This window comes from Pseudorasbora parva, chromosome 14 (assembly GCF_024679245.1).
Source record: "Pseudorasbora parva isolate DD20220531a chromosome 14, ASM2467924v1, whole genome shotgun sequence".
NCBI lineage: Eukaryota > Metazoa > Chordata > Actinopteri > Cypriniformes > Gobionidae > Pseudorasbora > Pseudorasbora parva.
The window spans coordinates 19,226,663-19,239,984 of record NC_090185.1 but is presented as its reverse complement, the minus strand read 5'-3'; the positions used below and the strand labels follow the sequence as shown (position 1 = coordinate 19,239,984).

Sequence of the window (13,322 nt, the reverse complement as noted above, 5' to 3'; positions counted from 1 at the left end):
ACATGAGCTTCTTTTGACCCCCCAACTGAACTCCTTTCTTCAAATTGATCCTAGATATTAAGTGCACACAATAACCATAATCAAAGTACTCAATATTCAAAGTGCAAATAGAGATCATTTCAATCATGATACAGAGCTAAGAGATGGTTAAAGATGGAGATGGAGAAATGGAGACATTCTCATGCCTCAGGGAGCCGCTTTCAAACAGCTGTAACTTATTGAATTTGCGTTTGAATGCGCGTTCCCTTTTCATTTCAAATTTCCCGATCGTGCGTATACTCTGTGATTAGGGAGCAGTGGCGCTTCTGCTGCGCAACGAATCCTCTGCCACGGTCTTGTCCACTAACATGTAACACATACTCGTAGCACACGCTCAATGCGAGTGCTTCATCAACACGCAACACACCTAAACCGCACGCTCATCTTCTCGTCGCGTGATCACTGCTGTGCAAGACTCGAACAGCTCTTTCTAGATGAGCTGATGGAATTAAAGCGACTATTATGATTATCCACCTGAATGAAATTGTTTTTATTTCTATAAAAAACAAAACTAAAGTGGAGCCGTAAAATACAGCTTTTCACCTCAACGAGAAATCTCGTCACAGTTTAGTTTTCACCTCGACGAGAAATCTCGTCACAGTGTAGTCTCGCAAGATCTCGGTTTGATTTCACCAAATTTAAGCCAGTTGGATGTAGTTTTCATAACTAATTGCTTGTGCAATGAAATTTATACACTATATTGACACAAGTTTTGGGATGCCTGCCTTTACATGCACATGAACTTTAATGCCATCCCATTCTTAATCCATAAGGTTTAATATGGAGTTGGCTCAACCTTTGCACCTATAACAACTCTTCTGGGAAGGCTTTCCACAAGGTTCAGGAGTGTGTTTATCGGATTTTTTGACCATTCTTCTTGAAGTGCATTTGTGAGGTCAGGCACTGATGTTGGGCGAGAAGGCCTGGCTTGCAGTCTCCGCTCTAATTCATCCCAAAGGTGTTCTATCGGTTTGAGGTCAGGACTCTTTACACTTGGCACATTGCAGTCAGGCAAGTACCGCCAAACCCAGACTCGTCCATCAGATTGCCAGAGAAGTGTGATTCATCACTCCAGAGAACACATCGCCACACGTCTGTTGTGCTTTACACCAATGCATTTGACACTTCGCATTGCACTTGGTGATGTAAGGCTTGGATGCAGCTTTTCGGCCATGGAAACCTTCAATGAAGCTCTCTATGCTCTGTTTTTGAGCTCATCTGAAGGTCTGTAGCTATTGACTCTATTTATAACTTTATTGCAGAAAGTTGGCGACTTCTGTGTACTCTGTGCCTCAGCATGCGCTGACCCCACTCTGTGATTTTACATGGCCTACCACTGTGGCTGAGTTGCTGTTGTTCCCAATTGCTTCCACTTTGTTATAATACCACTAACAGTTGACAGTAGAATATTAGTAGTGAGGAAATTTCACAAATGATCTTATTGCACAGGCGGAAACCTATCACTGTACCGCGCTTGAATGCACTGAGCTCCTGAGAGCGACCCATTCTATCAAATGTTTGTAGAAGCTTCTGCATGCCTAGGTTAGAGGTCTTCACGGGTCCAAAAATTCTCACCCGAACCCGAAGAGACCCGCAATGTTCAACACAGACCCGACCCGGACCCGTCTATTATTTCAAAAACTGGACCCGGACCCGTGCAGATCCGAAAAATGCCAAAAATATATTACCCGGAACCGACATGGACCCGTCTATTATTTGATAGCTGGAACCGAACCCGCCGGGAAGACACAGACGCGACTGGACCCGATTGTCTCATATTACACAATATAACGTTACTGCTGTTAACAAGTTAATGAACGAGCTGCGAAAAATAACTTTGTCTCAGTCAGCCTACCTAACGATATATATAGCCGTTGTCTCCCTTGTACCTTGATTGTGATGTATTACAATATTCCTCATTAATTGTTCCAAGCATGCTTAATTCACTAATTTCAGCTGTAAAAGTCAATTTTATTTCACAGTGACGGATTTATGAGTTAATTCGCATAATAACTTTCACTGTTTGCCCTTTTGAACTAATAACTATTGCTCGTTTAGTGCCATGGCCGCTTGCATTACCATAATTTATTTGCCATAATCTCTCTGAGCCAAGTCTGACTAGCAGAACTTTAAGATTAAACAAGACGGCTCATTCATATTATTTTTAAAGTCATTACAGTCACTGCAGTCTGCGGAAGCTCGGGTTGCCATAGAAACATGACACGCGCTTGAGACTGCACTCGCGCGTCAGCTGGAGCAACCTGAAATATGAGCCTTTTTTTACGCAATTTGAGCACAGAAAATATTTATGTGACAGTTCACCTGAGGTCTTGTTGCTGATTTGAAATATATTCTTGAGTACATTATTACCGCGCGCATGCATTAAATCTGCCCGCTTTCTAAACGGCTGAGAGAGCGCGCGCGCGAGAGAGAGAGAGAACGCGCGCGCGAGAGAGAGCGCTTGTGTTTTTGTTGTTGTTGTGTATTTCTAAACCTCATTTCCCGGCTCACACTTTTCTTATCCTAATTTAGCAATTTGTAAGTTACACAAAACACACGAGCCGCGCTGACTCTCACGGCCAGGTGTTCTCCCAGTCCGATTGACATATTACATAGGCTACAACATTAACAGACCCGGGAACCGAAGTAATAGATTAGGACCCGACCCGGACCCGGCTGACCATTTAAAAAATAGACCCGAACCCGTACGGGTCCCGGGTCGGATCCCGGGTCCACGGGTCTCGGGTGCCCCGTGAAGACCTCTAGCCTAGGTGCTTGATTTTATACACCTGTGGCCATGGAAGTGATTGCAACACCTGAATTCAGTGATTTGGAGGGGTGTCCCAATACTTTAGGGGTGTCCCTTACTTTAGTGTAAGTGTATTTTGTTGATTGATTAGGTTGTTATCTTTCTTGCAAGTCCAAAAGTATGTACTTTTCATTAAAGTAAATTAAATCTCATGTGTCAAAATGTTTCTGGACTCCACCTCTCTTAAAAATAACCCTTGATGATTAAGTTGTTTTGATGGCTGCCTTTCCAAAAGGTCGATGAAGGGAGGGATCCTCTAATTATTTCATAGTAATTAGGCACCAGACCACATACAGAGCATTAATTTTACATCAGTGAGTTATAAGCTTTATAAAGATTCAGATTTGAAAACAGGTGTGACCTGTGCTACAGAGCTTCACGGCAAATGTGGTATTAATCTCCGAACTTGATCTCAGTCAGCCATTTCCTTTCATTTTTAAATTAGGAAACATTAATTAAGTTGCACATTTATGCGTTTATTTTCTACTTGCACAAATTGTTGCCTTGCTGAACTTGCTGAACCTTGCTTACCTAGCGTAGTGATTCGAAATGCGTTAAAGGCGCTGTATGTACGTTTTTGACTGTACTAAAGTACTAGTACTCAGATATTTAGGAAACACAGTATATTTAGTTATTTTGATATTTAGATCACATACTTGTTTCTCTGAAATACAATGCTACAGCCAAGTTTTACTTTGATATGTGAAATGTGTTGGAACGTCTATTTTTGTTTTTTTCTTGCTTCTATTGCGTGTCCACAAACTGGCAACCCGCGTGAGCATCGAGTCTGAGGAGGAGGGGGAAGGGCAAAAAATATTTTGAATTTAGACTGCACTGCACATTTTTTCTCCGGAAAAAATGGCGTTCAGAGGGTAATTTGGGTGTTATTTTGTCAAGGTTGCCTGCTAAAATTCGCATTCCTGGGTCTATATAACACATAATTGAGATCGCTTCAACCCGCAGACATGGAAAACAACCCACGGGGGGAAAAACGCAGACTTGGCAACACAGTGCAGTTGAGTTCTGTTGACATTTGACAACTACGTTATGCGTCGCTTCGTTGCTCTGATTGGTTGTAGGTCTATCCAATTGATGTCTTTCCTGGTTAGGTTGAAACACGCCCCATAATTACAGCCCAAAGGAGCAGTCTCAGACTCATAATCTGACTAGAATTGAGTATGACCACGTCAGGCTACAGGTATGATGCACAGCTTTGAGATTTTTAATATTTATTAAAATACATTATTTGACAGTTTATTTTAGATATCAAACATTTAAAGGGTGTGCATCATACCTGACAACTTCATTAACACTTTACAGTTGGTTTTGTGACTGTAGCCATTCTCTTCAAATGCTATTGACATTAAGAACATATATACCAGTGATGCATGTAACTTTACAGACAGCCCCTAAATTTGCAAATATCAAACGTCTATTGTCAAACCAAATTTATGCCAGTGGAAGTTGGCTTCTGCTAACCATCATATTTATTATGTAACTTCTCAATGGTTTAAAGCACAGTAAGCTATCTTTTATCATAGCAGGAGCATGTCTGTATGTTCTCAAAGGAACATTTCACCATTTTATACCTTGATAACATTTAGTTGGACTGTAGCAGTCACCACATTAGCCTGTTAGAGCATTAGCACGCCAATAAGTGACTGCTGCTGTCAGCAAGAAGCCCGACCAATCCTAAAGCTGCCAAAGATCACAGCTAGGAGTCACACGCCGGCACTAGCGGCTGACACTGCAAGGTGCCGTCACATGCCAGGCTAGCAAACTAGTCTCAAACACAAGGGCATGCGTCATCCTTTGAAGGACTAGTCTTTTTTTTTTTTTTTTTTGCCACATTAATAGAAAAAAGGCTGATGCTATTAGGCTGTAGATGTCGTGATTATAATTGCAGATGAATACATTTTTAATTAGGCTATTAGCATAGTGTAGCATAGCATCAAGGGTGTACATTTTATTTTTAGAAGATCCTTTTTTATGCAGAATTAAACATTTTAATATGGCAGTCAAGGAAAAAAATCTAGTCTGAAATGTAACAAGTTTGAAGATGTAATGCCACAGAAAAGTCATATCCTGTGAAAAACATAACATAAGTTTGATAGCATCGAATGTAATGACGTAGCAATTTTTAAAGGTGACTTAAGTACTACACAATTGATTAAACTTGTGTTAAAATCCCTGTTTCTGTAATAAAAGTAGGGCTGTCATTTTAAAATATTAATTGGCAGTCAGTGCTAACATTTTTTTTAAATAAAAAAAAATAAAAAATCATGGCCCCCAGAATATATTGTTGTATAAATTAATCTGCAAAGAGTAACAAAACTAATAATACACACACACACACACACACACACACACACACACACACACACACACACACACACACACACACACACACACACACACACAAAAACCTGTTTCTGGCTTATGTAAGTAAGGTTGTTAGTTTAAGATAGTTAAGTTAATTTAATTAAATAAATACATTTAAAGATTTAAAAAAAAAAAAAAACGGATCATGCTCATATAAAAAGTCCTGTTATTTATTTCTGTTATAATAACTAGGGTTGTCAGTTTAACATGTTCATTTGATCAAATGATTTAATAAAAAAGTGCACAACAAATGTAACGCTATTGATCATACCTGTGCGTAAGTTGTTGTTTCTTCTGCTCTTTGATGCGAAATATGTCATTTTATTGCACCATTTAAAGCCAACATTAATATCTGAAATTTGACAAATTTGAAGTTAAGCCCCTTTCACACCGAAGCATGAGAGCAATGAGGTTTACTCCACAGTAAATAATAGCTGGCCTCCGTTACTCTCACCCCTCTAAATCTCACTCCCGTCCGGGTCACGGCACCAACGAAACCACTCCTGTTCGAACCGCCCATTCCAAGTGGGACTCGAACCTGGGTCCGCTGGCATGAGTGTCAGATGCTCTAACAAGGAGGCTAAAGGCTGCAACCTCTAGCATCAGTTGCTAGAGCATGAGGTTTACTCGCACAGCGCCTACTGGCTGGCCTCCGTTACACTCACCCCCCTAAACCTCACTCCCATCCGGGTCATGGCACCAACGTGACCACTCCTGTTGGAACCGCCCACGCCAAGCGGGACTCGAACCTGGGTCCGCCGGCATGAGAGTTAGCTGTCCTCCTGTTTTCTTATCTGATAAAAAAATGTATCCACCTCAATTGAGTATGCCCATTTTCATGCACATTTTTAGAACTTATGTCCATCTCAGCTTTTCACATACAGTGTTTTTATACCCGAGATGCAAATAAAAATAGGTGGATGGAAACATAGCTAGCGACTTAGGTTTCCAAGTACTTTTTAACACTTTTATTGTATCAAAAAATAGCTTGATATGACAGCTAACAGTGTGTTTGCACTCCCCCTAGCCTGATGTTTTGGACTAACTGGAATGAGCAGAGGCCGAGCATTATGAGGTCGACCTTAACCGGACGGAACATCCGAGTCATTGTTAGCGTGGATGTCATCACCCCTAATGGACTCACCATCGACCACAAAGCCGAAAAGCTGTATTTTTCCGACGGCAGTCTCGGGCACATCGAGAGGTGTGATTACGATGGCTCTCACAGATACGTGAGTATGGAGGCGCTTTGTGTGACTTTTGAAAAATGCATGGAAGTGCATTAGCTGAAGCAGAGGCTGTGTCTTAAGAGTGCTGGAGAAATCTATTAGCCTTTGTAAAGCTTTTCTTTTTTGCTGAGGTGAGACATTGAAGGAGGACATAAAGAAAGTTCGATCCTCTCCACTGAGTACAGGTCGCTTGGGTTCAATACATTGTCACTTAAAATCAAAATTTGCTACCGAATATAAGGCAGAGCGTCGTCAAACAATCATTGATCATTTATCATTGATTGTAGTCCAAGGTAACAGTGTTTTTTCAGCATTTAAGGTCTTCCATTCCACTACAGGATGCAGATATTCGAGGCTAACATCCAGTGTAGGCAAATGTCAGCCTATGGTGCGTTGATCTGACCACACAAATACCGCAATATCAGAACGAGCAGTTTTTGGAGCTTGATTTAATGAAATGCTTTGTTTATCATGAGAAGGACATTTAAGCTATGGAACGTGTTGGATTTACAAAGACTTGTAAAGACCTTATATGTCAAGGCAAATTTGAGTTCTCATGCCATGACCCAGTTAACAGTTAACATATTTGGGTCATTGACAAACAATGTCTGTAAGTTTCAGTTGTTTAGATTCGTTTTTGACAGTTTTCATGTCAGGCGGTACAACCAAATAGTTGAATGTATACACTGATCAGGCATTATGACCACTGACAGGTGAAGTGAATAACACTGATTATCTCTTCATCACGTCACCTGTTAGAGGGATGGATATATTAGGCAGCAAGTGAACATTTTGTCCTCAATGTTGATGTGTTTGAAGCAAGAAAAAACGGGCAAGTGTAAGGATTTGAATGAGTTTGAAAAGGGACAAATTGTGATGGCCAGACGACTGGGTCAGAGCATCTTCAAAACTGCAGCTCTTGTGGGGTGTGTTCCCGGTCTGCAGTGGTCACTGTCTACCAAAAGTGGTCCAAGGAAGGAACAGTGGTGATAACAGGGTCATGGCCAAGGCTCATTGATGCACGTGGGGAGCGAAGGGGTACTAACACAATATTAGGAAGGTGGTTATAATGTTATGCCTGATTGGTGCGCACTGTAGTTGCACCACCTGACATGGCGAGTGTACCAACCTACCTATACTGGAAATTACTTGAAAAATGAATTTAAACTAAATGGGTTTTATAGAACAACATAATATATGTCAAGAATTTATCAAATGCACTTGGGCGAAAAAGTATGCACGTCATGTCATTGACCCATTTACAACTCTGCTCAAGGAGTTATTTCAATTAATTTAATGGGTTAAGCTACAAGAAGCTATTATTAACTCTCAAAGTAAACTTGCTTTTATGTTTACTTCCAACAAAGGCCAGGAACCGCAGGTAAGAGGGTTTGACAACCGCCAACAATGCTGCGGCGCGCTAAACGGCTCCTAGCCTGCTAATGAAACTATCTGCTCGCTGGGCTATTAAAAGGTGAAAATTGATCCGGGCGAACAAAAGGAGCATTTGTTTTCTTGTGTGTCAGACAGACAGAGAGGATAGAGAGGCGGGGATCTGCCAGAGCACGCTGTAGGAGGTAGTGCCATCTAGGTTACTGGTGACAGATCTGTAGCCTTTTCAGACTTCCTCTGGAGGAAATGACACGCACTGGATCTTGAACGTATATAGTCTGAGCCTCACATTCAAACTCCCGGGAGTTCAAAATTAATCATGCAAATTTGGATTTTCCCTCATGAAACTTTCTTAATAAAACAACACATGTAATATGACCCTATTTGCTTTCTTAAAGGTAAAGTGTGCAATTTCTGTGTTACTTGTATCACCCATCGGAATTGTAAAAAACAACTTTTTAAAGTGTTCCAGAAAATGTGCCCATTGTTTATTGTATTGCCATTTTTCTCCTCTAGTTTCCCTAGATTCCTTATTACCATAGTGAACGCGTTGTAGAAATGTTACAATAAACGTTGTAGAAATGTTACAATAATAAGTTCATTCAAATGAGAATCATTCGTCTCAATTCAGATAGGTGGTTTTCTAAGTTTTTAATCAAGTAATTTAAACATTTCTTTAAAGAAAGCATTAAATGTTGTAGTTAGTGTTGTAGAAACGTTACAGTAATATTCTCACTGAGAATTGTTTGTCAAAAAATTAAAATTAGCCATTTTTAATGTTTAAACATGTTACTACAAATGTATAAATGTTTATAAAGTAGTCAATGCGTTGTAGAACGCTAGAGTGATGTTATCACTTTCAAATGAGGATTTTCTCTTTGCATTGTTTGCTTTAGTTCAGATTTGCACTTTTTAAAATCATATTACTGTCTAATTTACCAATTTCTGTAATGTTTCTACAACACACTCCCTATTTGAGTGAATAAAAAAAAAATAAAAAAAGTTTTACAATGTCGCAGTTCAGCCCGCACATTCGATTGAAAATTGAGCTTTTTACAGAAATCTCCAATTCATTCCAATGGGGTGTTCTGTAAGTAAGAAAGAGGCAGAGCTTTTTTTATACTATTGTCTGAGGTCCACTTATGACGTTTGCATGGTTTCTCATTCAAAAATATCATAATTATTACCGTATTTTCCGCACTATAAGGCGCACCTTCAATGATTGGCCTATTTTAAAACTATTTTCATATATAGGGCGCACCGGATTATAAGGCACATAGAATAGAAGCTACTGAAGTCAAACGTTTGACGGGGTTTGTGTTAAGCATCCACTAGATGGTGCTGTGCTAAAGGGAATGTCAACAAAACAATCAGATAAAGTCAAACTTTATTAAGCGTTCTGACTACTCCGTTCACTCCCATGGTAACGTTGTTCAAACATTGATGTGCATATTAACAATATCTCCCAGGCTTGGTAATCTTTTGGCAGTTGCTGCGAGACGGAAGTTCGTTTGCGTATGGAGAGATTACGTCTTTTCGTAAAAGGAAAGCACCAAGAAGGACCGCCTCAATTCATCGATGTTCATGTCCCGTACTAGTGCTGTTGCCTTCATTTAAAAAGTGACTGTAGAGACGCGGTGCGGTTTTGTAGTTTACCAGTCGTACTGAAACATTTTATTATCATTAAATAGTTTTTATTGGTTTTTCATACTGAAACATTTTGACAGAGCGCCTTGATCCATATATAAGGCGCTCTGGATTATAAGGCGCACTGTCGTTTTTTGAGAAAATTAAAGGCTTTTAAGTGCGCCTTTTATTGCAGAAAATACGGTAAGTAATAGGCTATTTTCTACTCTGGTTTTGAGCCTAGCTCCTGGAACGCTGAAGACTTGGAAGTAAACGCCCACTGCTTTGGTTGGATAACAGCTCTGCATTATAATGAGCTTTGGCTCCCGTCAGTACACGTAGGGAATTGTTTTGAAAACTTGTGGAAAACTGCAACCGGAATGATGATTTGTCATTATTAAACAAACACAGTGATTTATCTCTCATCCACCCGCGATTAATTGGAATATTATTTTTTATTACTTTGCCCGCCCGATCTGACTTCATGCTTATGCGGCATTTTTATTGATTGGTAGCTCAATCCGGTTTAGCTCCATGGAGGCCTATGTTATTTATCTATCACACGTCAGGAGCGAGTCGGTGGGTGGGTCTACAGAATTAGGCGTTTACCTTCTTCGGTCGAGGCGGCGTTTCACCGCACTCTGACGTCACAGGGAGATTGCTGAGTTTGCTGAACCAGCTGTCAATAAAAGCCATTCTTTGACTAACAAGGAAGTTTTCAGCTCTGAAATTTACAGGATATTCTTATATTACCATGACTTCAGTGGTATCAAAAGCTCAAGGGAAAGTTGATTTCTCAATTCATTACCCCTTATATATAAAAATAATAATATAACAAGACTTTCAAGACTCTTGCCACTAGATGACCTTATAGCTCTGTATGGAGCAAATTAGCATTTCCACTGGTTCCTAAAGTCAGTTCTCTGGCTTTTATCTCTTCAGAATGCATTCAGATACACGTGTAAACATTATACAATCTTTTTGTTTTAGCATTTTTAGGTTGAATTTTGATCTTTTATTTTTTCATTTTTCTATGTATACTGAAGCATTCCTCACATTAATTCCTAAGAGGGTCAAATTAACGCGCGATGGGAGGATTTATTACTTTTTATATTTCAACCACATAAACTCCTCAAATCCAGTCGATTGGTCTTGGACCACTCCCATAAACACTCTAAAAAAAAATTAGAATGAGTTTCGGGTCAAAATGACCCGAGGGAAAGATGAAACAAAAGCATCTATCTGCACCTTGATTTACGTTGGGAAGCAAAGTCTAAGGTAATTCCTGCTTACAAACAGGGATGCCATTTGTGTCTACTGGTTTGTAATTCAATGTGAAAAATGTTGATCTCAAGAGAGCACAAAGAGGTTTTCACCTGTCGAGGCGACAGCTCTGATATTACTATATCATGCAGATGTGTCAGCTGCAGCTTTCATCCTGTTCCCTCACCTTTAAGAAAGGCTCAGAGACATGTACAGGCGGCGAAAGAACACTTGGGAATAAAGACGCCTCGGCTGCGAGAGGGCGAGGACACGTGTTTCACATGTTGTCGTCAAGGATTAAAGTGTGAGTCTCGCCCTCCACATGCCGAGCCACCTATTATTACAGAAAGACTGGCAATCAAACGGACGGCCCTTCAGAGACATCTGTGTCTGTGTGTGTTACTGAAGAGCGGTTAATGCCACACTTCATAACAGATGTGTGTGGCTCACGAAGCCTTCGGAAATAAATAGCAGAAACTGTGAAAAGCTTTTAAAGCTGGAGAAAATGTTTTTACAGATGGGTTACATACAGTTATAAGAGAAATCGCAATGGATTTGCAGTGACTTGTTTTGTGGACAGTTTAGCCATAACCTCACAGAAGTATTGGACTGGTTATTGTTTGTTTGTTTGTTTGTTTGTTTGTTTGTTTGTTTGTTTGAATTGAGCTTTACTTTTCACCATATTACAGAACAGAAGCCATGAAGGCCAAGGTGAATTTTCCCTCCCTCATCAAAATTATTTAAAATAATGAGTTATGTAATAAAATATTATATATATATATATATATATATAAGGGGTGTAACGATACGCGTATTCGTATTGAACCGTTACGTATTCGTATTGGTACGCTTTATGTACCGAACGGTTCTTGGACTAATTGATTAGATTTGGAAAATAAAAAAGTGTGTGAAATATAATATTATGCGTTCAACAATGAAGCCCAATAACCAAAACGACGTAACAGGCAAAGCCCCTGACACCGCCGAAGAGAAAAAAACAAACAACAAATATGTTTTAGGCTGCTCAGTCAGGTGCTCGCTTAATCAGTAGGCTACGCGCTGAATGCTCGTCGCAAAATGGCTATTGCGTTTAACAAACCAGAAATAGAAGATCCTCCAATAACCAACAGGTCTGGTGTTTGGGTGAACTTTGAATTCTCTGTAAGCTATGATGGTGTTGGCAAGACTGATGGATAAAAAAACAACAATGGTATGTCGCATTTGCTGATGGTACAGCAGCGGGAATAATTCATGTCATGTCAATCAACTCATTTACGCCGACAACAAGGAGAAAGGACAAGAACAAGACGATAAAAAGGAGAAACAGCCACAAACTATCCCACAAACTATCCCCGCAGCATTTAGACAGACATTTCCAACTTATTCAAATAGAAAAAGATATCACCGCGGCGAGTGGTCCATTTATAGCCGCGGATATGTCTGCAGTGCTTAGTCTATGAGGTGCGTATTTTTTCCGTACCCATGTTAACAGTTGCGGACTGCAAACGCAGCATATGTGAAAGCACAACAGGGCGTGCGGCTCCTGCACCGCATACGCAGCGCAAAACGCACCACATATGCACTGCAGACGGAGTTTTAACAACATGCTTAAAGTAATTGAGCCCCGTTACAATGTTCCTTCACGAGCCCATTTCAGCCAGTAATTCCTGCTTTGTACCAATAAACAGAAGCACAAACAGAGAACCAATTGGCCAAAGCAACAGTGGTTGCTCTGACAACAGACGGCTGGATGTCAAGGGCTACACAAAGCTACCTGACTGTAACGGCACATTACATTACCGATGAATGGGAGCTGAACAGCCACGTTCTTCAGACACGCCCCCTGGAGAGTCACACAAGTGAGGATTTGGCCAAAGGGATGACAGAAGCAGTAGTGTGTGAAAAAAGTGTGGAGAGAGCTAATGTAAAGAGCTAATGTCTATTTCTGTAACTACATAGAAGATGGGTAAAGTAGCTATTGCATCATATATATATATATATATATATATATATATATATATATATATATATATATATATATATATATATATATATATATATATATTGTGACGAAGCGACTGCCACTCCCACATGATCAGCGCCACCCCGTCTTGGAAATCGCCGCCCTTCACCAGGTTCCCGACTGGTGTGGGTAATAGAGAGAGGAGGGGAGCTGAAACTACTGAGAATTGAGAAATGGCTGTGAGTGATGAGGCACACCTGAGTATCATGAAGCCTCATCACCGCCACTGTTAAGTGCTGAGCGTGCCTCTCTCCAGGAGGCCGGCCTCTCCCCTTGTGCATGCACGCTGGTGTCCTCGGAGGTCCACGAAGGGAGCGCGGAGGGACTCCCCTGCTGTCCAGGATGGAAGTGCTCACGTAATGCCGCTGACGGGCTAGTACGCCGAGCCGCTCTTCCCCTCGACGTCCGCGGCTGAAGAGGATGAGCCGCCGCATCGAAGCCGCTGCCCCTCGCGCCTCGGACCAGGGTGAAGCGTGTGCTACCGCCGGACCCCGCCCCTTTCCCGGTCCACTCACTAACCTTCCGAGACGAGTTATTGTTGCCCCGAGGACACCAGATC

General features: G+C 40.9%; 1 protein-coding gene across 1 annotated transcript in view; it reads left to right on the top strand.

Annotated features, from left to right (window-relative positions):
* lrp1ba (low density lipoprotein receptor-related protein 1Ba) overlaps nucleotides 1-13,322 on the top strand; it is a 334,663-nt gene that overhangs the window by 216,494 nt on the left and 104,847 nt on the right. The window contains exon 42 of the mRNA XM_067415030.1: nucleotides 6,258-6,462. Coding sequence (XP_067271131.1) covers nucleotides 6,258-6,462 — 205 coding nt within the window. The remainder of the gene's footprint in view (nucleotides 1-6,257; nucleotides 6,463-13,322) is intronic.